At 40.7% G+C, this 27,587-nt stretch overlaps 1 protein-coding gene across 1 annotated transcript in view; it reads right to left on the reverse strand.

Annotated features, from left to right (window-relative positions):
• LOC132382220 (tumor necrosis factor receptor superfamily member 14-like) overlaps positions 1-24,741 on the reverse strand; it is a 72,311-nt gene extending 47,570 nt beyond the window's left edge. Inside the window, exons 1-7 of the mRNA XM_059952226.1 lie at positions 24,398-24,741; positions 18,510-18,644; positions 15,843-15,930; positions 15,200-15,339; positions 14,342-14,426; positions 4,033-4,178; positions 751-776 (exon numbers count right to left, since the gene is read on the reverse strand). Coding sequence (XP_059808209.1) covers positions 751-776; positions 4,033-4,178; positions 14,342-14,426; positions 15,200-15,329 — 387 coding nt within the window. The 5' untranslated portion in view covers positions 15,330-15,339; positions 15,843-15,930; positions 18,510-18,644; positions 24,398-24,741. The remainder of the gene's footprint in view (positions 1-750; positions 777-4,032; positions 4,179-14,341; positions 14,427-15,199; positions 15,340-15,842; positions 15,931-18,509; positions 18,645-24,397) is intronic.
• Positions 24,742-27,587: the final 2,846 nt, after the last annotated feature.

Below are 27,587 nucleotides of genomic sequence, written 5' to 3' on the forward strand. Positions count from 1 at the left end.
GCTGTCAGGATTACTTGCAGTGGAAGGTGGCAATAATTGTAATTCTAAGCCAGGAGGCCAAGAGGCCTGTACTGAAGTCGGAGGTCTGTCATGTGTCGGTAGGAGAGGAAAGGGACTTATTTGTTGTTTGGTTGATTTGCTGCTTGTCGTGTTCTGTGTTGTTCTGCCTAGCATAGTGGGTATACTATGTTGGTGCCAGAATGCTATTTGTTAATGCAAATGACGCATTTCACTGTATATTTCAATGTACATGTGATAAATAAATCTGAATCTCACCCGTGGAGAGAACAGCGTTGGTCTAAACTGAGCATAAAACATTACACTGAACATCCTGACCATCATCAACTGAAAAGATGCTTCTCATGACCAGTTAGTTGTATATTTGCCAAACTTGACCCCTTTCATTGACAAGAAAGGCATAAACACCAATAGAGTAAGTAAATGACAAGGACTGCAGCATTTTGACAAGCAAGTACTCTTCATCTCATGTTCTCAGTATTTACTGCTTACTGATTATTATTTTGCAGTTTGTTGTCTCTTGCACACTGGTTAATTGACAGTCCTGTTGTGTGCGATCTTTCAGTGATTCCCTTATGCTTCCTGGATTTGCTGTGGATGCCCGCAAGAAAACAAATCTCACGGTTGTATATGATGACATGTGTACTTTGATAATAAACTTACTTTGAACTTTGATTACCTGAAATGTCCTTTTCTCTCATAATAAAATGAAGGAATATAATATAATCTTACCTTTATGAACTCTTCATATTTTGTAGCTGAAAAAATAATGTAAATATATTTCTACAATTACTAAAAAGATCAAACATTTAAAATCCTAATAAGAACAATCTCAGAAGGCCTACAATATTAGTCCCTCAGGGTTTCTCTTTGCTACTTTCCAACTCTTTCCAGGCCCAATCCACTGAATTTCATCTTGATTTCTGATGTCTTCAAATAAAGTGCGCCACTATGGAAATACAAGCAGCAAGTTTCCTTCCCTTTGAATAAACCCCCTTCTCATCCTGTCTCCTATAAGGACACTATATCCTTCCCTCAGCTTCTCTGTCTCCACAACATCTGCTCTCAAGACAAGGGTCTCCACTGCAAGTCTTCGGAAGAGTCCCCCTCCCTTAGGAAGCACAGCTTCACCCTGCTGTGGATGATGGAGCCCATGCATGCATTTCCTATATGTCTGATCTCACATTCCCATTCTCTTCCCCCACCCATCTTCTAAGCTTTCTGCAGACAAAACAAGAGCTTCCCACCACATTCAGCAAATTAGTTTTGGCACTTCAACCAGCTCCACAGGATCCCACATCCAAAAACATCATCACCTTTCCCCAACTTTCTGTTCTCAGCAGGAACCATTCTCTCTGTCATGCCCCAATCCATCTTTCCCTTCTGAAGCCCACCCGTCTCATCCCCTGCAACAATAGGAGGTGCAACACTTCTCCTGTCATCCAAGTGCAGCAGGGATACACGTGAAATTCTTCCATCCTGGTCTGTTGCATTCAAAACTTGTAACGTGGCTCCTCCACACTGGCAAAACCAAGTGTAGACCAGCTGGCTGTTTAGTAGTCCACCTGTACACTCCCTAAAATGGTCATGTTGAGATTCCAGTTGCAACCCGAGTTTCCTTTGCATCTACAGTTGTTACTCAACTTGTTGAATTCTTATTTTTTGCTCAAGTTTCCCACCCATTTAGATATTCCTGATCTAACTGTTGTAATTCCATATCTAAGATGTGTACCTAAACAGAAAGCCTTCCGGTGAGTGTTCTTATCTGCTTGGGACAACAGTAGGGAACAGAACACTCATGTGAATTTCCCCTGTAACTACCTATGTACTCAGTTTTCTTCTGATGTGGGTAAACTTAAATTCACACTGCAGATTATATCAATGCGACTGAACAGCAAATTTACAACTACAATTGTATTTATAATATCATAGGTAATTAGTTGTGGTTAATGGGGAATTTCCCTGTTATCAGTGTGTGTGTGCACACGTTAGATTCTATAGACACAAGATGCTCCAATTTATTTATATTAAATAAAACTTCAATTTTTACTACATATTTTTAATTTTCTGCATAAATTGTTCCGATGAGAACATTGGCCTGTTTCCCTTTCCTCAGATGTTCAGTAATTCCAGAATTTTATTCTTGTTATTTAAATAAGACCTTAAGACCTTAAGACCTAAGAGCAGAATTAGATCATTCGGCCCATGGAGTCAGCTCTACCATTCTTCTAAACTCTCAGCGAGTACAGGCCTAGAGACATCAACGGTCATGTTAACCCTCTCATTCCCACAATTATTCTCATGAATCTCCTCTGGATTCTCTCCAACGTCAGCACATCCCAAACTGCTCACAATATTCCAAATGCCGTCTGACCAATGCTTTATAAGGCCTCAGCTTTACAACCTTGCTTTTATATTCTAGGTCTCTTGAAATTAATGCTAACATATAACAATAACGTTGTTTCCAACAGGATTTAAAATTGAGTCAGCATTATTGAATTCTCACCTGCCAATCAGCAGCAAAAATGGTACATGAATTCTGTCAATTTTTCTATGCATTTAAGTGGAACAGAATTTAAATGTTATCATTTGATCACAACTGATCATCACTGGTTGTCCCATCATCTTGACTGATTAAAGAAGACATAACATGGTCAGTTAGTCAGTATGGCTTGCCAGTGTACTAAAGAATGGAATTGTGCCTGAGCATATTGGCTCAAGTCTGCTATTCAAACAGACATTCCTGTACATTTTTCTTGCCAGCTGACTTGCAGCCCTCAGCTTAGGGCTCTCTATATCGGATGCAGTTTACTGAAGTGAAGAACTATACTTGGATTCTCCAGTTTATCAGTGGGATTCTGAATTTCTTGCATCACCTTTCTGCACTCTACCTTAAATATGCCCAATGACGTGACCTCCACAGCTGCCTGTGGCAAAAGATTCCAGATTCACCACCACACATTCAGCCAGAAATAAAATCTTCCTAATCTTTGTTCTAAAATGACGCCCCTCTCTTCTGAGGCTATGTCCTCTGGTCTTACACTCCCCCACCATAGAAAACATCCTCTCTCTCAAGGTCTTTCAACATTCGATAGGTTTCAATGAGGTCACCTCTCATTCTTCTGAATTCCAGTGAGTACAGGCCCAGAGCCACTAAACACTCTTCATATGACAAGCCTTTCAATTCGGAATCATTTTTGTGAACCTCCTTTGAACCCTCTCCAATGTCAGCACATCCTTTCTTCAATAAAGGGCCCCAAAACTGCTCACAATTCTCCAAGTGAGGCCTCACTAGTGCTTTTCAAAGCACAATGTTACATCCTTGCTTTTATATTCTAGTCCTGAAATGAATGCCAACATTGCATTTGCCTTCCTCAGCACGAGCTCAACCTGCTAATTATCCCTTGGGAGAATCCTGCACAAGGACCCACAAGACCCGTTGCACCACAGACTTTTTTAATTTCCCTACAACTTATACTCTTACATCAAAATTAAACCTCTCTTCATCACCCTGCTTCTCCCATCAACCTTCTACACCAGGAGTAATATTCATGATGGTTGTGGGAAGAAACAGGAGCAATGAGAGGGAAAGGAGATCACAGAGAGAACAAGCAAAGTTCCCACAGACAGCATGTCCTTGTGGTCAGAATGGAGCAAGGGACCCTGGAGATGTGAGACATTTACAATGCTTGTAATGTCACTGTGCCCACCATAATGCAGTTCATTTGTGGCCAGTATTGATTCTTATTGTGAATTAATTTTGACATCACTCGATTGAAAGGAAAAGTTCTTTGAATGGGACTCAAACACAAATTCTGGGATCTGAATAAATTGGACAAAGCTTATAAGCTGGAACACAATATATGGACTTAATCTACCTGAATACCAGCAAAGTGGAAGCAAAATGGACATGGAGCATCATTAACAAATAGATCTATTTTACCAAACACATACTGAAATCATTATACAAATCGAACAAATGGCCTTCTGAAATACATGGAAGAAATCCCATACCTGAAAATATGAAGCGGTATTTTTCACTGTTTACTTGGTATGTAATATAGGTAACAATAGAAACGATTAAGAGCAAAGCCTGTAGAGTTGGGGCTACCAAATGGAGATTTTCCACCCCAGCTGGAATTTGGACCATCTGTTCATACCTATAGAAAATGGAAAACAAAGATTATCACTGAGATGCTCCATTAACTGCACCTCCCAAGAATGTTCAGCAATTTTTCTTTCCAAAAAAATCAATTTCACTCCCTTGTTCTTTTCCCCTTATCCCTAGAACTTGTACCCTTTTATTTATTCAGTATGCTTTTTGAAACTACAATTTCTTCTTTTTTCCAACTTATTCATTTGCCTGCTGAAATGTTAAGATCCTTGCCTCCCACTCCATTTCCTATCAACATAAGCATCATGAAAAGGGAAGAGTTATTGTTTTTCCCACATGTCACAACTTCATGGTAACATCAGCATTGCTAACAATGGGATTCTTAATAACTCCAGACTCTTTTCTTCATGGAATTTAAATTCACCAGCTCACCAGACTGATAATTTAAAAGAGAAAATAGAAATCGTTAAGTTGCATCTAAGGAGAGACAAAAAAAAACTTGATAATGCATCAGTCAAGCAAATATATCTTATTATAATTCTACAGGGCCTTGATGAGACTAGACTTTTCCTCTCCAACCCAAGAAAGGATACACAGGTTTTTATTTTCATATATAGAAGAAAATGCATAAAGCAAGCAGACTTTTCCAACCAGACACAAAAACACAAGTTACATTTCAGAGGACAAGAATTATAGTCAATATAAATCCCTGAGCACTTAAAAATACATTAAACGTCTCTGAATACCAAATTTAAAATTTAATTATTAAAAATACATGCAGTGGCCACTTTATTAGGTACTTCCATTACCTAATAAAGTGGCAAGTGAGTGTATGTTTGTGGTCTTCTGTGGTTGTAGCCCATCCACTTCAAAGTTCAACCTGTTGTCCGTTCAGAGATGCTCCTCTGCACACCACTACTGTAAAGTGTGGTCATTTGTGTTACTGTCACCTTCCTGTCAGCTTGACCCAGTCTGGCTATTCTCCCCTGGCCTCTCTCATTAACAAGGCATTTTCACCCACACCACTGGATGTTGTTTCTCGCACCATTCTCTGTACAGACTGATGTGCATGAAAATCCCAGGAGATTAGCATTTTACGCTCCAAACGTGGACTATCCTGATTTTTTAAAAGTCTTTATTTACTTCTCTACCAAATCTAAATGAATATATATTAATAATGGGCGGTTGTTTAAGTCCCTTGCTGGATAGATCCATATCCACTCAGACTTTACCAAATAAGTCGGCTGCTTTTATCAACTCTCTCTTGACTGATTCTGGAATTTTAGATATTTGGAGATTTCTACACCCTAAGGACAAAGAGTTTTCATTTTTCTCACATGTTTATCAATCTTACTCAAGAATTGATTACTTTTTTATTGACTCTCATTTTATTCCATCTGTAATTGGTTGTAAATATGACATTATAGCCATCTCTGATCACACTCCAATGAAACTTTCTATTAAATTAATGGACACAGCTCCTAGCATTAGACAATGGCGATTTGATTCTACTTTGCTTCAAGATACAGATTTCATTAAATTTGTGAAGGAACAGATTAATTTCTTCTTTTCAACTAATACAATGGAAGAAATTACCTGCAGAACACTTTGGAACACTTTAAAGCATATATACATGGAAAGATTATCTCCTATTGTGTTGGTTTGAGAAAATGTATTAAGAATGAAACTCTTTTATTGGTTGATAAGATCAAAGAAATTGATAAGAAATATTCTATCGCTCCTAGTGAGGAGCTCTATAAACAAAGAGTTGAGCTTCAAATGGAACACAGCTTATTACTTACATCCTTGATCTAAAATCAATTAATGAAAACTAGAAGAGAATTTTATATGCATCGTGATAAATTGGGCAAATTGTTAGCTAACCAACTGAAGACTGCTTCGGTTAAACGTCAAATTATTAAGATTCGTAAACAGAATGGTGATTTGACAGTTAATCACGATGAGATAAACAAATCTTTTCAAGATTTTTATACTTCTCTGTATCACTCTGAATTTCCTCATGATCTCAATACCATGAATGATTTTTTAGGGAAGTTGAATTTTCTTAAACTATCACCTGAAGTATGTTTGACATTAGAAACTCCTATTACAGATGCAGAAATAAAAGGTGTTATTTCCTCAATGAATTCCGGAAAAGCACCAGGTCCAGATGGGTATACAGTTGAATTTTTCAAGCTTTTTTTCTTCTACTCTTTCTCCTTGGTTATGTAGGGTTTTTGAAGAAGCAATTAGATTAGGTAAGTTACCACAATCATTTTATGGTGCTTCTATTTCTTTAATTTCAAAAAAAGATAAAGATCCAACTGATTGTGCATCCTATAGATCGATATCCCTGTTGAATGTAGATTCTAAGATCTTTTCCAAGATACTGGTGACCAGGTTGGAGAAGATATTACACCTCAAATTATATCTGAGGACCAAACTGGATTTATTAAAAAACATTATTCATTTTTTAATATTAAGAGATTAAAGAATATTGTTTACACTCCTTCATGTAACACCCCAGAATTTTCCATTTCCTTAGATGCTGAGAAGATAGAGTTAAATGGCCATATTTATTTACTGTGCTTGAGAAATTTAACTTTAGTCCAACATTTATATCTTGGATTAAATTGATATATCGCACTCCAGTAGCCTCGGTTCTTACTAATAACAAATGATCTCCCTTTTTTCGCTTATTTCGGGTACCAGGCAAGGTTATCCTCTTAGTCCATTACTATTTGATATTGCCCTGGAACCTTTAGTAATTGCTATTTGAGAATCACCTAACCTTTTTGGCATTACTCGTGGGATGGATATACACAAGTTATCATTATATGCAGACAACTTGTTATTATATATTTCTAATCCTGAGAAATCCATTCCCGCAGTTATATCACTGTTGGCTCAGTTTAATAATTTTTCTGGTTAGTAATAATAGGCTTGGTCCACAATAGAGGGATGAAAAAAGATTAGATTTAATAGGAATTGCTAAAATAAATTGATTCAATCCAAAGAATTTCTGAAATTGAAACCATATTCATAAAGTGTATTTAACTATCAGACTGTCAATTTGTTTATGCAATTTAGAAAAAGCAAAGGGAACTGAGGTCCCTAAGGTAGAACCCAATGAAAACCCTCGTACAGATTTGGTTTCCAAATTTACCCAGTGAGGACTTGAAGTTACATCCAAGTCCCATAACCAACATTTCATATATCAGATATTGATTGCCCAATAATAAAATATAAAATTCAGCAAAGCCAGTCCACCCTCCTTTTTAAACTTCTGTAAGTATCTTTTACCTAACCTAGGATTTTTATTCTGCCAGATATATGAAGAAATTTTAGAATCAACATTATCAAAGAAGGATTTCGAAATAAAAATCGGTACCGCTTGAAACATATCTAAAAATTTAGGTAAAATAATCATTTTAATAGCATTGATCCGACCTATCAGTGACAGAGACAATGGTGACCATTTAGTAAACAGATGGTAAGAAATTAGCATTAAATAAATCTTTATGCTTTTTTGAAATTTTAACCCCTAAGTATATAGTGATCAATAACCAATCCATAAGTTGGAACCTGCATATTTAGGGGAAACAGTGGGCCAACTGAGCCAAACTGAGCCAACAGGGATATAACTGCGGGAATGGATTTCTCAGGATTAGAAATATATAGTAACAAGTAGTCTGCATATAATGATAACTTATGTATCTCCATCCTATGAGTAATACCAAGAATATAAGATGATTCTTGAATAGCAATTGCTAAAGGTTCCAGGGCAATATCAAATAGTAATGGACTAAGAGGACAACCTTGCCTAGTACCCCAAAATAGGCGATAAAAGGGAGATCTTTGATTATTAGTAAGAACCCAGACTACTGGAGTATGACATAACACTTTAATCCAAGATATAAATATTGGACTAAAATTAAATTTCTCAAGCACAGTAAATAAATATGGCCATTCAACTCTACCAAATGCTTTCTCAGCAGCTAATGAAATGACAAATTCTGGAGTACTACGTGAAACAATATAAACAATATTCATTAATCTCCTAATGTTAAAAGATGAGTAACGGTTTTTGATAAATCGACTTTGGTCCTCAGAGATAATTTGATGTAATACCTTCTCTAACCTAGTCGCCAATATCTTGGAAAAGATCTTAGAATCTACATTCAACAGGGATATCAGTCTATAGGATGCACAATCAGTGGGATCTTTGTCCTTTTTTAAAACTAAAGAGGTAGAAGCTCTATAAAATGATTGTGGCAATTTACCTAATCTAATTGCTCCTTCAAAGACCCTATATAACCAAGGAGTAGAAGAAAAAAACTTGAATAATTCCACTGTATATCCATCTGGACCTGGTGCTTTTCCGGAATTCATTGAGGAAATGGCACCTTTTATTTCTGCATCTGTAACAGAAGTTTCTAATGATAAATGCTCTTCAGGTAATAGTTTCAGAAAATTCAATTTCCCTAAAAAAAAAATCATACATGGTATTGGGATCATGAGGAAATTCAGAGTGATACAGAAAGGTATAAAATTCTTGAAAAGATTTGTTTATCTCATCTTATTTAACTGTCAAATCATCATCTTGTTTATGAATCTTAACAATTTGATGCTTAACCGAGGCAGTCTTCAACTGGTTAGCTAACAATTTGCCCGATTTATCACTGTGTATATAAAATTCACTTCTGGTTTTCATTAATTGATTTTCATTCGAGGATGTAAGTAATAAGCTGTGTTCCATTTGAAGTTCAACTATTTGCTTATAAAGCTCCTTACTAGAAGCAATAGAATATTTATCAATTTCTTTAATCTTATCAACCAATAGGAGGGTTTCATTCTTAATACGTTTTCTCAAATCAACAGAATAGGAGATAATCTGTCCACGTATCTATGCTTTAAAAATGTCCCGAAGTGTCCTGCTGGAAATTTCTTCCGTGGTATTAGTTGAAAAGAAGAAATCAATCTGTTCCTTCACAAATTTAATAAAGTCCGAATCTTGCAGCAGAGTAGAATCAAATCACCATTGTCTGATACTAGGAGCTGTATCCATTAATTTAATAGAAAGTTTCATTGGAGCATGATCAGAAATGGCTATAATGTCATAATTACAATCAATTACAGATGGAATAAAATGAGAATCAACAAAAAAGTAATCAATTCTCGAATAGGAATGATAAACATGTGAGAAGAATTAAATATTTTTGTCCGAAATCTCCGAATATCTAAAACTCCAGAGTCAGTCAAAAAAAGAGTTGATAAGAGTAGCCAACTTATTTGGTAAAGTCTGAGTGGATATGGATCCATCCATCAAGGGAATTAAACAACAATTAAAATCACCACCCATTATCAACATATATTCATTTAGATTAGGTAGAGAAGTAAATAAAGACTTAAAGAAATCAGGGTAGTCCACATTTGGAGCGTAAATATTAACCACAGCAACCTTTTTATTAAAAAGTAACCCAGTAATGAACAAAAATCTACCAGTTGGATCCGAAATAACATCATGCTGAACAAATGTAATTGCGGAGTCTATAAAAATCAAAACTCTTTTTACTTTGGCATGTGAGTTCGAATGATACTGTTGACCCTCCCAAAACCTAAAAAAACGTTGAGTATCCTCTTTCCTCACGAGTTTCTTGTACAAAAATAATATGAGCGTTCGGTCTTTGGAATACTTTAAAAATCTTTTTCCAGTTAATTGGATGGTTTAAACCATTTGTATTCCAAGAGACAAAATTAATAGTCTGAGCCACATTTCCTAGGATCAACCCTTTGGTATATAAAGAGTTAACTATACCGGGAGGGGCAAAAATTCAGACAGGAACCAAAAGTGATGACGCGGTAGACATTTTGGTAGTTCTAAATCAGCCCAAATGAAAAAACTAGAAAAATAGAAAAGACCCCCCCACCACCCTCCACCCACGAAGCCCCCAAACTGGACCTGAAGAAGGCCAGAAAAAAGAGTAACACTAAATCTACCCCCCTGTCTCCAGAAGGCAACTCCAAAGATATATGCTTAAAAAAAAAGAACCACCCAAAATGCAAAATAAAATTAAACACTATACAAAAACAGTCTTCGTAATATAGCTTCTAAAAAGAAAAAAAAGAATAAGCACTAGTACATATTATAAGTCGGTTAAAAACCAAAGCAATTAAAAGTAAGGTTATAAAAAAAGGCATTATGGGAAGATGACAAAAAAAGATGGCGAGATAAAAGAGCAAAGGGTGTTTAAAAGAAAGAAAAACAAACCGCCATCTTAATTAAATGAAAAATGAGAAAACAAGATATTTATCCAGAACAATAAAAATTCACCATCAAAGTGTCCAGAAAAAAAATTAGTTAAAATTAGTAAATTAAAAAAAATAAATACTTCAACGAAGAAAACCTTTAATTGAAGTATAAAATTAACCTACACTAGTAACCAAAAACGAAAATCTTAAACTTATAAAGATCAAACTTCATACGATGATTATAGGCTTTAAAAGAATACGAAAGGACAGAGCCAGTACTGGGAAAGCCATACATTTATTAGAGCCGAGAGTCTGAAGCAGTAGGATAGCGCTTATCCAGGAAACTTCGAGCTTCAGTTGTAAAGAGAAAAATGCGACGTGGTCCTTCCGAGGGGGAGATTCTTAGGTGCGCAGGATTTAACAACGCTGGTTTGAGATTTTTCTCATAACATTCCAACATCAAAGATTTAAAAGCAAGCCGCACCTTCATCACTTTTGGACTGTAATCCTCCACAAGGCGGAAATGGCAATCTTGAAAATTAATCATACCTTGCTGACAAGCAAAGTGGATAAGATGCTCTTTAACATGAACATAGTGAAATCAGACAATTACAGCTCGTGGTTTAGTTGAGGAGATCGGTGTCGGGCGCGTGGAGTGAAGGGCGCGGTCCAGTAATGGAGGGTTTTCTGGGAACTCAGAGGGGAACGTATCCTTAAAAAGTTAAGAGAAAAACTTTGAAGGGTCCCCTTTCTCGATGTCTTCAGGGAGACCAATTATACGTAAGTTCTGTCTTCTGGATCGATTTTCAAAATCGATGCTCTTGGATTTAAGAGTCTCCAACTGTTTAATCATCGAGGATAATTTTTGTTACAAATTCTCAATTTTCAAATCTCCCATCCAAGCATCCTCTTGCAAACTTACGATTATAGTTTGATGCTGTTTAACTTTGTGACCAATCGCTTCCACTGAATCCTGGACTGACTTTAAATCTTCTTTAAAACTTTGACGTTGTTCTTCAAATTTTTCATTTAAAAGCTCCAACAACATGTTGTAAGTTAATTCAGTACACTTAGATTTAGGATTTTTCTTCTTTCTGGTGCCATCAGAATCTTTCCCATTTTTGGGCTCTCGCCCTTTAGATCTTAAGACCCTTTCTGTGCACATATCTTCAAAATTCACAGTACAAACTCGAAGATGATTCAAAAGTATAAAAATCTTCTAGTGTAGGTAAGAATAGGTTAAATAAGGGTGATCATGGGTTAAAAAAAGTAAAGGTAATGGAGCAAATCCAAAGCTGATGTCACTCCATGAGAACCCCTTCAACTCTCTTTTGAAGACCCTGATGTGGAGTTACACACTGAGTTCAGTTCTTTGCGGGCCTCATGTTTGGTCACTTCTCGATATGCCAAGTATGCAGCCTAGGAGGCCAATTTTCGCGGCTCTGGAGGCGGGCTGATTCAAGGCTGATGCCACCACCAACGACTGATGTGTCATGGGAGAACAAGGAAGCTGCAGGATTGCTGTTGACTGTGTACCCAGCGGCACAGAGCATGGAAAAAGCGACGCAGAGACTTTGAACACCATAAATCAGCGAGTTGTTTTATTGTGTCTCCCCTCAACAGGTGAAATGCGGATCCCTCTTTTCTCTTCTTGGAGGGAGGGGGAGAGAGACACATAGAGATGCTTTGTGGGGGGGGGGGGCGCCGATACATTTTTGCTGGTGTGGGGGGGTGGAGGGGTGCCTTGCTGCTGCTTGTCCGTGGAGAGGGGAGCTGGTGGGGGCTTTAGGGCCACTCCTCTGTTTTTGTGGATGTTTGCGAAGAAGAATTTCAGGATGTATATTGTATGCATTTCTCTGACATTAAATATACCTATTGATGCGTGGCCACTTGATCCTTATTGTAAGCTCTTTGGCATGAGATTTTGATATTTCTTCGTCATCCTGATCTGCCTCATTAAACACAGCGTTGTTTACCAATTTGACGGTGTCTTCTCGAAGATTCGAGGAAGCTACTGACTTGACGAAGGAAGCCCTGAACACTGCCAGAGATGGAGAACCTTCATTGCTGCCCTATAAATATATATAATGTACAGGCATGGTCGAGTAGCGTTTTGCACAACACATTACAACACCAACTATAAGACTGGGATATAATTCCCATTTCTGCCTGTTAGGAGTTGCATGCACGCCCTGTGATTGCTTGGGTTTCCTCCCATATTCCACGGAGGTACAGTTAGGGCTGGTGAGTTGTAGACATACCATGTTGGTGCTGGGAACGTGGTGGCACTTGCAGACACCCCAACACGATCCTCGCTGATTTGATTTGCTGCTATCAACACATTTCATTGTATGCTCCAATGTCTTGAAGTTAATTCTCTGTACGGTGTATGGTGTGTCCAGGGAGGGGTAGCACCTCTGGTGGCAGGCTTGTCGTGCCCACTCAGGGGCAGCTCATCCACCTTTGGTCCCCACCTGTCACCCAGCTCTCACCTCTGGCCAAGAAACTGTTTGCAGTCAACAATGGCCACACGGCTTCGACAGGAGAGATGAACCAGGTGAAGGTAGCCGGGAAACAGTGAGACAGGGATTTGCTTGCCCCAGCATGAGAAGCCAGTTCCAGCAGACTGGGCAGATGAGATCAACTACAAGATCTAACAGCCAAGAAGGCAATGCTGCACTGCTTCATGGAGAGCGAGGGGCATGAAAAGATATGAAATGTCATGGCTATCCACCGCAGCCAAGGAAGTCTCCAGTCATGACAATTTTTCATACCATTGCACCAAGATTTGTGAGGCTGAGAGAGTGGAGCTGCTCCAGTGCAACAAGATTCCTCCTGCACAGGTCTCGGTCATCGCTGGACAGCCAACACACGATCTTCACTTTTGTGCTGCACCCAGTATTGTGTTACTGCTTATACTGTAACTTCCCATTTGTCCTGAGAGGAAGTGCAATCCTTAGAGCTGCTGGGGTGATTTGAAACCAAGAATACATATAATACATTGTTATGAACTAGTGGAGCATCCTGGCATTAATGATACCGACAAGAGACAAAAAGGCAAGAATGGTCACATTACACTGTGAGCATTTTGGGCCCCTTTCCTAAGAAAGGATGTGCTGACATTGGAGGGGGTACAGAGGAGGTTCATGAGAATGATCGTGGGAATGAAATGGAGAACATGGAAGGAGCATTTAATTGCTCTGGGCTGGAGTTTAGAAGAATAAAGGGGGGATCTCATTGTAATCTATTGAATATTGAAAGGCCTAAATAGAGTGGATGTGGAGAGGATGTTTCCTATAATGGGCAAGTCTATAACCAGAGGGTACAGCCTCATAATAGACGAATGTCCCCTCAGAACAATGGTGAGAAGGAATTTCTTTAGCCAGAGGGTGGTGAATCTGTGGAATACTTTGCCACAGGTGGCAATGGAGGCCAAGTCATTGTGTAGATTTAAAGCGGAGGTTGATAGGTTCATGATTAGTAAGAGAGTCAAAGGTGGGGAGAAGCCAGTAGAGTTAATAGATCAGCCCTGATAAAGTGGCAGAGCAGAAACAATGGGCCAAATGGCCTAATTCTCCTCCTATGTTAATACTCTTATGGAACAAAAAACGTATTATTCATGGTGATTAGTCTCCATTTTGTTATAGCAAGAAAAGCTTTGTTAATTATGGACAGCTGTCCTAAATAATCTGTGGCATTTCAGTGAATCAAACACGGATAACTGTACTCGCTAGAGTTAGCAGGGCATCTATTCTCTACAGCTCAGAGAAATGAGGGCTGACCTCATTGCAAAGGACAAAATGCTTGGGAGGCTCAACAGAGTAGATACAAGGAGGATGCTTGCTCTGGTTTAGAACAACAAGGGGTCTCAGGATGAAAATAAGAGACAGGCCATTTCAGACTAATACTATCACCCAATTAGAGTAACAATAGTTCTAGATCCACGTCACTGCTTACCCATTTCTCTTACTGAGCACGGTTGATTTATCGATGGATTCCAATCCGTGCCACCTCCTGCTACTGACATGATCCCAGTGGTTTCCTGCAGAAAGGTGACAGAAAAACACAAAAAAAAGGAAGTGCTTGTCAGTCCAGTGAATTGTGTTGTTCTGATATTTAACAAGTAGACTTGACTTTATGTGTATCTTCTGTTTCTTGCCAAAGCTGAATTCAATCTTGATTCTTGGGTACACCTTGCACCAGCAGTTAATCCAAGTTACAGTACCTTTTGCTTATTAAGTAATGACGTTTCAACATTGAGATCCACACAATATAGGTCTAGCAACTCTTAACAAAGCTAAACTGCCTAATTTAACTTTAGCTCCAGAAACAATTCTAATTCTTCCATACCACATTCACAACACCATTCTACCATCAAGGTTTATAAACTTTTCCACACATTCAACTGCATGCTTTACCACTAGGATGTGTAAAGTTTTCCGATATTTCTCCAGATGCAGAAACCTAGAGGATTAGAAATTCATCCTGTGCCATGTTCACAATACGGGAGCCTCATTCCATCATGCATCTTATTTCACTAATTTGCTTAATTACTTTCAGTGTAAATGAAATACAGGCTTTGCTTAAACCTCATTTGCCTATTTTCATCTATTCTCCAGATACAACAATAGGCATCTCTAGACCAGTGGTTCCCAACTTGAGGTCCATGGACCCCTTTGGTTAATGGTAGGGGGCCATTACACAAAAAGGGCAAGGACCCTCTGCTCTAGATGATGTCTTTATCCAACTGGGTTATCTCTGAATTATAAATATAAATATCTAGAAAATGATGTTGAAATGGCATAAACTGCAGACCTGTGAAAATCAGTGCAAGATCACAACCAATGACTGTCCATACAGTGATGAGCAACGCTGTTAACAGTGAGACATCTGGGATGACAGGCAGTGATTTCCAGTTCTCAGTCTTCATTGGAACTAGATGCATCCTTTAGTATCTGCAAAACACAATTAGACAACTCTGAGGATTTACTAAATGGTTCTCAGTCAAGCAAGCCTTCTGAAATACCTCTCATCCCCCCACTTCTTTTTTCTACCATTCACTCTCCTCTCCTATCAGTTTCTTTCTTCTCCAGCCCTTGACCTTTCCCCAACCACCTGGCTTCACCAATCACCTTCCAGCTTGCTTCATTTCCCTCCCCCCCACCTTTTAATTCAGGCATCTTCCCCCCTCCATCTTCCCTCTCAGACCTGCACAAGGGTCTCGGCCCAAAACGTCAACTGTTTATTCTTAGCCATAGATGCTGCCTGACCTACTGAGTTCCTCCTGCATTCTGTGTGTGGTGCTTTGGATTTCCAGCATGTCCTTCATTTTCTCATTCCTGTGTGTAATTATTGGAAGTCCATTTAACCAAATATGAAATGGAAGGAGACTTTGCCACTTTTGGTTCCAGGTCTAATAAATAATAGGTTATGAGGCCAGTTAAACAATAAAACTTACATTTACTGTCTTCTACTCACAAAGACCTCCGCCTCATGGGATTCTTGGCCATTTTGTAGTAGGGCTTGACAGTTTCTCACAGCTCAACCTGTAAACCCAATGCAAAAGTGTGTTTCCGTTAATGGGTGAGTAAGATAACACTGCCTCAGTTTTTAAACATGCAGTAAGAAAAAAGCATTAGCTGTAATTTTGTGGATATGTCAGTGTACAAGAATAACATCTAAAATTGTTCCAGAATAGCCCAGACACCTATAAACGAAGTTACATAATAGAGTGCAAAGATAATTTAGTTGTTCTAAAAGAAGTAAATTTGATTTCTCCTTACTATATGCTAAAGTGTGTTTAACACAAAATGTAAGACAAAATTGTGTGTTTGGGTGTGAGAATTTTTTGAGAAGGTACAAATGGACCAGTCCAGAACTGAGTGTGTGTACCAGTCTACAGCCTTGAGAGTAGATAACGGTGAAATACACGTTTGTCCAGAAAGGTACTAGAGGAATTTTATATTTTTGAAGAGATCTTGAAGAGTATAAAAAGGAGCAATGTCTTTATGTAGATGTGCTCTTTGGTTGAATTGTGATTCTTATTCTTCATACAAGTCTAATAAACTTTTTAAAAAAATAATCTTTGAAAGGTTTCGTCAGAGGTGAAGCCCTCACAACCACTGAGCACATCTACATGAAAAAGCATCCATCATCAGAGATCCTCACCACCCAGGCCATGCTCTCTTCTCACTGCTGCCATTAGACAATAGACAATAGGTGCAGAAGTAGACCATTCGGCCCTTCGAGCCTGCACCACCATTTTGAGATCATGGCTGATCAACTACTATCGATACCCGTTTCCTGCCTTGTCCCCATATCCCTTGATTCCCCTATCCATAAGATACCCATCTAGCTCCTTGAAAGCATCCAGAGAATTGGCCTCCATTACCTTCCAAGGCAGTGCATTCCAGACCTCCACAACTCTCTGGGAGAAGAAGTTTTTCCTTAACTCTGTCCTAAGTGACCTACCCCTTATTCTCAAACCATGCCCTCTGGTACTGGACTCTCCCAGCATTAGGTAGAAGGTACTTGCACCACCAGGTTCAAGAACAGTCACTATCCCTCAAACTACAGGCTCCTGAACAAAAGGGGATAACTACACTTACTTGCCCGTCCATTGAGATGTTCCCACATCCAATGATATCACTTTAAGTATTCTTTATCTTGCTATTTCATGGTTTTGTTATTTATTGTTACTTATTTATATCTAACGTTTGCAGTTTGTTGTCCTCCGCTCTACTTAAGCTTTCATTGATCCTGTTATAGCTACTGTTCTATAGATTTGCAAAGAATACCCACAGAAGAATTAATCTCAGGCTTCATGTGTTGACATAGATGTACTCTAATAATATTTATTTTGACTTTGAAAATGTGTACAGTTCCTCCTTTATTTGCAGATACCCCATGCTGCATAATCAGAAGAGAACAAGGAACAATTTTTACAATATTTTTGTTACAATTGTCCGAAATCTGATTATAAAGCTCAGGCACAAGAGGCTGCAAATCCTGGAATGTGAGCAAACAAACCCAAACTGCTAGAGGAATTTGGTGGAACAAGCAGTATCCATGGAGGTAAAGGTATTGTCATCATTGTGTCAGGACTCTGCATAATGCTGCTTTAGGGATCACAAATTCACTTACATTCACCAGACGCTAAAGCTTTATTAACATCGGACAAGGACAGCTACAAGAGGCAATGTCTCAGCAAGGACACACGCAGCAGTAAGGACCCACACCATCCAGGCCATGCTCTCTTCGCATTGCCATCATTTTGTGTCATGACCCTGCATCACGAAGACTTGCTGCTGTAGGGTTCACCCATCCATTTGCATTCTCCAGACGCTAAAGCTTTATTAACATCGGACAAGGACACCTACAAGAGGTTACCAATAGGCAGCAGATACAGGACCCTGAAGACCCACACTGTAAGGTTCAACATCATCTACTTCTCCGCTGCCGTCAGTTTCTTGTTCAAAGTTCAAAGTTAATTTATTGCCCAAGTACATATATGTCACCATAAGATACATTTTCTTGCAGGCATACTCAATAAATCCATAATAGAATAACTAGAATAGAGTCAATGAAAGAGCGCATCATATAGGTGTTCAACCAGTGTTCAAAAGACAACAAACTATGCAAATACTAAAATAAATAAGCAATAAATATCAAGAACTGACCTGAAAAAAATGAATCCTACCTCAGATTGTATTTGCTCGAGCATTGTTACAATATATTATTTTATGTAATGTGCTGTATGTGTTTTTATGTTTAGATAATTTGTGTTTGTAATGTACTGTGCAGCTGCAAAAGTCAAATTTTGTACTTCTTATTGAAGTCATGTCATATTGTTTTGCTCTGAAGGTACATTTCTCCTTGTAGTAGACCCAGGATTCAATATGGTGACATGTTTTTCTCTGTAGATATTGAGAACAGAAATTCACTCAGCTGTCACTTTATTAGTCACAGGAGTGGAACTCAGTGTCGTCTGCAGCTGTACCCAGTTCAGTTCAAGGTCTGACATGTTGTGCATTCAGAGATGTTCTTCTGCACATCACTGTATCACATCCTTCAAATTCCCAACTAAAACAGCCAATGCTTATTGGTGTACTATAATTAAACTTACCCACAGATCGGCTGTTTATGGAGATTAAACACAGACTTCACGATCCCTTCGCTACTCGTAAAGTAATAATACTTTATAAAATATAATAAATTTGTAGGAAATTGTATCCAGTTCTTCAAATGCAGAATCCTTCCACTGCAATAAATGAAAGAAAATACATTATAACTTTAACTAAAATAGTACAAACGCACCAAAGTGTAGGACAAAGATGGGTGATCGAACATTTTTCCCCACAAATCTGTGAAGCTTACACATCAGGTAATAAACTCTTCAACCTGCTCTGGGAGACAAAATAAAAACTTATACAATTGAGAAGGGATTGATAAATGGCATGACACAGTGACCACACCAGCAAGCTAAAATAGTTTGATGAATTTTATATCAAACAAGCTGCTGTCAGTGACTGTTATGTGACTCTGACTATGATTACTGGGGAAGTGGATATGGCGTCACTCAAGTTCTTTTCAAGAGAGGGAAACATAAACTAGTTAGCACATGAGGCAACCATGCCCTCTTCTCACCACTGCCATCAGGAAGGAGGCAGAGAAATCCCTAGAGTGGTAGTTCTGTGGGCGAAAATGCCATGTTAATGAGAGGTCAGATGAGAATGGCCAGATTGGCCCAAACCGACAGGAAGGTGTTAACAACTGAAATAATTACACGTTACGATAGTGACGTCCTCCAAGAGCAGCACAATCTTCTCGTAGGGTTTGGAGGTTTGCGTGCCTCAATGACCCAGAGAGATACGCAGGCTGGAGTCAGGGCTTTATGGGTTGCCCATGCCAAACAGGTCAAAGGGTAAAGGCCAGACTAACAGTGGTCTACTGGTCCTCCAGGGTAGGCAGTTCAGCTCAGGGCTAACAACCCTGACTGGTAAAACAAAACTGTTACAGAAACAGCAATGAAGAATCCTTCTACATCTGAGTGCGACAGTATTCCTGAGTCTCCACCCAGGACCAGCATGACTGACAGTAGTGAAAACCGAGGGGAAGCTACTGACATGATGAATGAAGCCCTGAACACCATTACAGACGGTTGATCTTCTCTACTGCTCTAAACGCCAGCAGCTTAACATGCAGGAAGAAGACAACAGTGATGTGCAGAAGACCATCTCTGAATGGTCAAACCCTGAACTGAGTGAGCTTCAGTTGCAGATCACACCTGGTTCCACTCCTGCAATGAAGTGGCAACTAAGTGTATGTTCTCATAATCAACAAAAACAAGTCATCACCATATGAGATCCTGGGTGTGCCATAAAGAGATGGACTTTTAGAGCACAGAACAGTACAACATGACCTCACTGAGATGTACAAATCTCTTTAAGGGTTCAACAGGGTGGATGTGGCAGCCTGATACCCCTGCTAAGGAGTCTAGAATTATTGAATTGAACTTAATGATCTTTACTGTCATTATACATAGGTACAATGAAACTATGTTTGGCTTCCTCTCAGGCAATTAAATAAAGCAGTAGATAAAAACAAGACAGTAATAGAAAAACAGTATTAAATAGATAGGTAGCAGAAAATAAGTTGCAGCAGCACTAGAATATCACAGTAATGCTCAAAGTGCTGTTGGTGCAAGTATTTGAGTCCTTGTGTGTGCTCACAGTTTCAGTCATTGTTCTGTGGGAGTGGTGTGATGGAGGCCACAGCTCTGGGGTAGAAGCTGTTCCTCAGTCTATTTGTTCTGGCTTGTAGTGTCCTGAACCTTTTGCTGGACGGCAGCGGGTCAAACAGGGAGTGGCCGGAGTGTGTGGTGTCTCTGGTTATGCTGATTGCTTTCCTCCTGATTCTGCTGGAGTAGTGTCCAGTCCGGGAGCTCCATCCTGACAATTCGCTGGGCTGCCTTCACCACACGATGCAGGTCTTGTCGCTCAGCTGCTGTGCAGCTGGCATACCAAACGGTGGTGCTGTTGGTCAGGATGGTTTCAATTTTGCTTCTGTAGAAGTTAAGCAACAGCTTTTGTGAGAGTTTGGCCTGTTTCAGCTTTCTGAGGAAGAAGAGTCTTAGTTGTGCCTTCTTTACAAGCAGCGAGGTGTTGGTGGTCCATGTCAGCTGAGGCAGCGTGTTTGTGTCCTTGAGCAAGACACTTAACAACACATTGCTCTGCGACGACACCAGTGCCAAGCTGCTTGGGTCCTAGTGCCCTTCCCTTGTACAACATCGGTGGCGTGGAGAGGGGAAGGCCTGCAGCTTGGGCAACTGCCGGTCTCCCATACAACCCTGCCCAGGGCTGCGCCCTGGAAACCTTCCAAGGTGCAAATCCACGGTCTCCCTAGACCGGGGGTCGGCAACCCGCGGCTCCGGAGCCACATGTGGCTCTTTTACGTCTGTGCTGCGGCTCCCTGTTGCTTTGGGAAATAATTGGTCAGTATTTAATTAAAATGTATTTTATGTTAGTTAGTTTTTGAAATGTAATTCTAAATTTGAAGATTATGGTGATCTTGTACAATCTAATTAAGACGTTGTGGCGACCCATTTCCTGACACATCCGAACCGGCTCACAATTAGCCAGCGTTCAGGCTAAGGGAGATAGCCTACGGGGGTTTGTGAGTACGTGTCTTTTGCAGCATCCGCGCCCATGGGGGGCGGGGTGAGGGAGGCTTAAAAGCACGGCTTTTTAGTTCGAATAAAGCTATCTTTGACTGCAGTTTACTGACTGCGTGTAGCACACCGCTACAACATGTTTTTATCGCTGGCTGTCCAGAGGGAATGTGCTGAAACGCTTTGCCGCGTGTCTGGAAGAAGTGAAAACTTTCCTGGGCAGCAAAGGGCCCACCTTTCCTGAGCTGGAACAGCCAGAGTGGCTGGAAAAGCTACACTTCATGGTAGACATGACAGCGCACCTGAACACGCTGAACACAGCTCTTCAGGGGTAAGGACGTACAGCCCTGCACATGTTGGAGGATGTTTTGGCATTCGGGTGCAAGTTGACAGTGCTTGCCAGAGATTTACAGAAAGGCACATTGTCTCACTTCCCCAATTTGAGAGAGTTCAATCAAGGTCACGACATGATAAATTCGGAGTATTTACATTCTGCAATCCTCGCAATGCAAACATCGTTTGGGAAACGCTTCTGTGAGTTCAGAGAGGAAAAAAACACATTATCCTTCCCGGTCACTCCCCTAAGCATCGATCCATCCCTACTGAATACGACTGCATTGTCAGGTGTGAGTCAACCTGACCAAGTATGATAAATATTTTAATTGCCTATTATTTTACGTATATTCATATGTTTTCATTGTTCAGTGAAATAGTCCTTTTATTTTTCAGGTTGACAGCTGGCTGACGTTATTTTTGGTTTGCTGCTGGCGGCAAATTTAAGTTTGGCGTTTTTCATAAATACAAGAAGGACTCAAATAGACGTTGAGTATTTTACTTAAAAGTAACCTTCAACCCAACGTCTTTTTTTCGGAGTTCAAAATGTTTTTGTTGCATGCAGAAATGTAATTTCGTTTTCTCTGCAGGAGTTCATCAATTTCATAAATGCAACACATTATACATAGCATAAAGGCAAAACAAAACGTTGTATGCAGTGTTATTTCATTTTAAATGTCAAACGGGTTTTGCGGCTCCCAGTGTTTTCTTTTCTGTGGGAAACGGGTCCAAGTGGCTCTTTCAGTGGTAAAGGTTGCTGACCCCTGCCCTAGACTAACGGATGCCTATTATTGTCAGCATAACTCCAAGGAACTTTAGGTTTTCCACATATTCCACTACCTCTCCATGTATATGGGGGGGGGGGGTGTTTAATCCCAAAATAATGGGTAGATCGTTTAGGATTTCAGCAAAGCATATTTTCTTCATGGAGAAGGTGGTGAATTCTTGAGATTCTCTGCGTTACAGACTGTGGAGGCTCAGTTATTGATCGACAAAGGCAGAAATTCTCCTATTTCCTACATTTTCTTCTGTAGTGATAATGTTCACAAAGAATTTTGTGGGCGCTACATACAGGAGGTGAAGTGCATTCTGCTGAGAGAATGTTTGGTTTGTGTGGAGGGTGGAAAGCCAATCATTGCCATGAGACTGTCTTGTCTTTGATTTACAAAACTTTTCCTTGCTAGAATGCACAGACCCAGTGATGAACACATATTCCATCACTCACCAACTTTAGGAGGAAAGTCAATTCTTACAGGGTACCCAGTAATTTTTTTAGTTCATGCACCCAACTACTCCAACTACTTAGAAGTTGAAGAATAATTTGTTTGTCAATAAAAAATCACCATGCATGATGAAGAAAAATGCTTTTAGGCAGCAGAAGACAGTTGGGCCAAGGACAATGACTTGAGAAATTCTAATATTCATGCCTTGTCTGAAGCAAACTGACATTGTGGGTCAAAGAGCCTGTTCCTGTGCCAAGCTGAAATACTTATTGTCATAAATCAATAAGATTTCTGCTGACAAACTGGAGCCTCGTTTTGAACTACTGAACATACATACAGGATAAAACATTGTTTGTTTAAATAAGGGATGAGAAGAAAATTGCTGATTTATTCTTCTTTCTCGGTTTTCTTCAGAGGGTGGGATGTCCTTGATCTTAAACGGATGGATGACGGGGTAATTTTTCAACCGATGCAACTGTATAGAATCTATGGCTACAGCCTCGAAACAAGGGGTTCAGTCCTGAGTGACAGACATAAGAGATTTCTTCAACCAGAATCTTTATACCACATGTTGTAATTTCCTACTCAAAAGGCTTGTAGAAGCTCAGATGTCAATTGAGATTGATAGATTTTTGGAAAATAGGAAAATGGTATAGAGGTCAAAAACAAAATTAGTCAAGATCTTATTGAATGGTAGTGGATGTGCAAAAGCTGAACTCCAGTTTCTATTTCTGACGTACTAAGAGTTTATAAGATCATTAAAACTGGGCTGAGGAAATGGAGTCCAGACAGGAAAATGGAATCAAAGCGCCACATCAGAATGACACCAGCAGCTGAAAACCCCAAGGAGGAACTCTGAACAAGCTCAGAACTAAGTGTAACTTCATTGACGGAATAGCTTTGGATCCGTTTGTACATATTGAGTCTCCAGAAGAAATCACTGTCTGGTGTTTCAGGTCAGAATGAACACAAAAAACTTCGAGCAACGGTCGGCAATCGTGACGACTCCTCCCGGCCGCCAGGGGGCCACTTGCCGGGCGGTGAGTAATCCCGCTGCCATGGGAGAACCGCGACTCCTCCGGACCGACAGGGGGCAGTGGCCGGGCGGTGAGTAATCCCGTTGCCATGGCACAACCGCGACTTCTCCCCGACCGCTAGGGGGCAGTGGCCGGGCGGTGAGTAATCCCGTTGCCATGGCACAACCGCGACTTCTCCCCGACCGCTAGGGGGCAGTGGCCGGGCGGTGAGTAATCCCGTTGCCATGGGACAACCGCGACTTCTCCCCGACAGCCAGGGGGCAGTCGCGGGGCGGTGAGTAATCCCGCTGCCATGGGAGAACCGCGACTCCTCCCGGCCGCTAGGAACCACTCGCCGGACGGTGAGTAATCCCGCAGCCATGGGAGAACCGCGACTCCTCCGGACCGACAAGGGGCAGTCGCGGGGCGGTGAGTAATCCCGCCACCAGGGGGCGCTCTGTTCACGTCCCCACCCCACCCCCAACGGTGCTGGCTGGAAAACGGCCTCGTCTGTCAGCGAACCGGCCATCGCTCGGCAGATCGGTTCTTGGCGCCAAGTGGCAGCCTCTCGGCGCTCGCAATATCGCATAAACACGGCCCGCACCGCGAACATTCCCACCGCCCGCTCGAACAGGGAGAAATAAACAAACGCGAGCTGGGCGGATCAGGAACCCCTCCCCTCGCCCCGTCCCTCTGTGTCTCCTCAGACCGGCTCCAAACCGACCGAACGAAGGGACTTGGTCCCAGACGGTTCAGCGATGTCGGTACTCACTGGAAAGGCGCTTCACACCGCGGCGGACACTGGACCCGGGTCCATTGGAAGAGCGACGCGAACGCTGCACAAACTGGAAACCATGAAGAGCCCTGCTTTTACTTTCTGTTGCTGTGGGTGGGGAAAACGCTGTAAACCTATCACCGAACATAACGCTGAGGCTGAGCCTATCATTTACCCTAAAGCGCGAACGCTGCACAAACTAGAAACCATGAAGAGCCCAGCTTTTACTTTCTGTTGCTGTGGGTGGTGATAACGCTGAGGCTGAGTGAACTATGTAAACCTATCACCGAACATAACGCTGAGGCTGAGCCCGTCACCGAGTCATTTACTCCCCAGTGATTGTGTAGGGGCGACGTGTAAAACCGACAGGAAACAGAACATAACGCGGAGGCTGAGCCTGTCACCGAGTCATTTACTCCCCCGTGATTCCCTAATAGCACAAAACCAACATGATGCAGAACATGACATTTATTTGTCTTCCTTCCCGAACATAAAAGCAGGGCTTTCATCTGAGGTGTAAGAAATTGTGACAGTATTTTTTTGTATCGTTTTGCTAACCACTTAGTTCGAGGGGAATTATATTTCTTTGATCTCCTCAATGTTGCGTGGTGGATTTTTCCATCATTTTTTCCAACAGCCCGGCAAATGCAAATTTCGGAAACTAAAATTGGTTTATTTACACGGGTACCAAGTTTCAGATGACACGTCACCACAGAAGATCGTGTAAAAATTATGATCTGTTACTTTAAAACATGAAACTAATTTTAAAAAAATGTACAGCAGTCTGCTTGGAAATAATTCAGAAAATGTGTCGCTGATGCACCATCAATAACTCTCTCTGAGACGTGAGGCGAGATATCGGCTTTTATTAGCTGGAAGAAAGAACAAGCAGTGAGTGACCACCATACGACATCCTGGAGACAGAGAGGCCGGGGCAGAGTCTACAATCGCCTTTATACAGGGGTCCGTGCGAGGAGCCACAGGAGCAGTCAGCTGGGGGCGTGTCCAGACAGGTATATGTAGTTCACCACGGTCGCTCCGGCGGCTGATGGCAGAGTCTCGCCCTCCGATCTCTTTTGCAAAGATGCCGCCTGACCTGAGTTTGGTGGGCGCTGCCTTTACATATTTTTCAATCAGGAAACTCAATGGCGATGTGGGAGGGAAATTTCATCAGAATAGTTTCAATGACCCGGTATACACGGAGCCGATTACCCGTTGGTTAATCAAACTCATCACTCTTCCCGATGTAGCCAGCCATTGCTGATGTTTTAACAATTATCACCACTCGGTGCTGACTCTATGAACCGTGAACTCTTCCGTTCACCGCTTCTGTTTCCAACTCGACGACTCCGCTCCTGCTGGGCTGTTTGTTTTTAGTTCGGACATCTCGATCCACTTTAACAGGTCGGCAGCCATCTCGGGTTCGTCGACAATGGTCTCATTTGTAACTTTAAAACATTAAATTAATTCAAAGAAGACGCAGGAGGCCGAAATACGTTGTAACTTCGTGTTTACTTTAAGCGAGGTGTGCACCGAGCGTGACGACGTCTTTAATTAACATATTTTACGTACAACCCGTGATTAATTACTTAAACAATTCTTAATCAAATTATACATACACACGCACACACACACACACATATATATATATATATATATACATAGATGCAGACACCACACCCACACACATATATATATACATATCAGGTCTTATATGGAGCCTAATAACCTTCTTTTATTTGCAGACATCCCACCCTGTACCATTGATAAACAGAATTCAGGAATATCCTGAATATCACAATATTCCAACAGATTTCTAGGAGGTTTTGCTTCAGAAAGTGACCTTGAATCTGGAGCCTAGAATTGCTGTCTTCTCCCTGGTTTAGCATTCCTGAATTCTGTTTACCAATGGTGTTATCAATTTACCAGCTGGCTCACATTTTAGCTGCTAACAGTTCAGCAGCAAGACTTAAGACCAGTCCACATTTGTTCAGAACTTCTCAGAGGCTCCCTTCGGGATCTTGTGCAGCCTCTTCCGCCACAAGTGATCAGACTTCGAATGGCTATGCTGCAGTTACTTGTGTTGGATATGACAGCAGAAAATGCTGGAACCACTCAACAGATGTAGCAGTATCTGTGGAAAGGGAAGCAGAGTTAAATTTTTCAGATGCGAATTATTAACTCTCTATCCTCTTCCACAGGTATGTCACCAAAAACAGTCGCAAATTTCTACAGGTGCAACATGGAGAGCATTCAAACTGGCTGCAACACAACCTGGTATGAGGTAGGAGGGGTGTGCTGTTGCACAGGATTAAAGTAAGCTGCAGAGAGTTGTAAAATTAGTCAGCTCCATCATGGTCACTAGCCTCCATAGTATCCAGGACATCTTTAAGGAGCGGTGCCACAAAAAGGTGATGTCTATCATTAAAGACGGCCATTACCCAGGATATGCCCTCTTTTCATTGTGCTGATTATGGCATTTGATAACTTGAGTACGTATAAACTGATTGCAGTTTATACATGGAAGTCTGTCTTTGCTCTGCAATGGGTTCCACCTTTGCCAGCGGACTCTGTGACACCCACATTCTATAACAGCAACCCCTGATTCTGAACCCATCAACCAGGGGGAGTTTCCCAACCTGACTCCTGAGAATCCTCTATCATAGAAGCCAGTTGACTCTACCACTCATCTCTGTAATCTCTTAAGTATCGAGATGGGAGAGGTATGGAGAGTTGCAGGTCAATGGGGCAAGGCAGAATAATAGTTCGAAGGGTTTTTGTGTGCGCAGAGGTGCTCTGTGACTCTTCAATAGGTGAGATTGACTTGAAAGAAAAGTCAAAGATGAGCCATGATCGTTTGAATGGTAAAACAGTCAGACCCAACAGAACAACTTGACCCATTGTTGCTTCAGTTTTAAAGTGATTTCCTTACAAGAACATAAACAAATTAAGTCTTGTTTTTATCTTGGCCGAGAGTCACAACTGTATCATGTGCATATCACAAGGTTAAAGTAGATGAATTCATCTTTTGCAATGTCATTTGTTTTACATGTGACATCTCAAACCAATTAGAAATACTATTTTTGGAAGAGTAGCTGTTGAATGCTTACGTATTTTATACCCAGAACAGGTATGGGGGGGAGGTGGAAGTAGATGACTAGTTTTATTGTCTGAGTTCATGGGTTTT

This window comes from Hypanus sabinus, chromosome 27 (assembly GCF_030144855.1).
Source record: "Hypanus sabinus isolate sHypSab1 chromosome 27, sHypSab1.hap1, whole genome shotgun sequence".
NCBI classification, from domain to species: domain Eukaryota; kingdom Metazoa; phylum Chordata; class Chondrichthyes; order Myliobatiformes; family Dasyatidae; genus Hypanus; species Hypanus sabinus.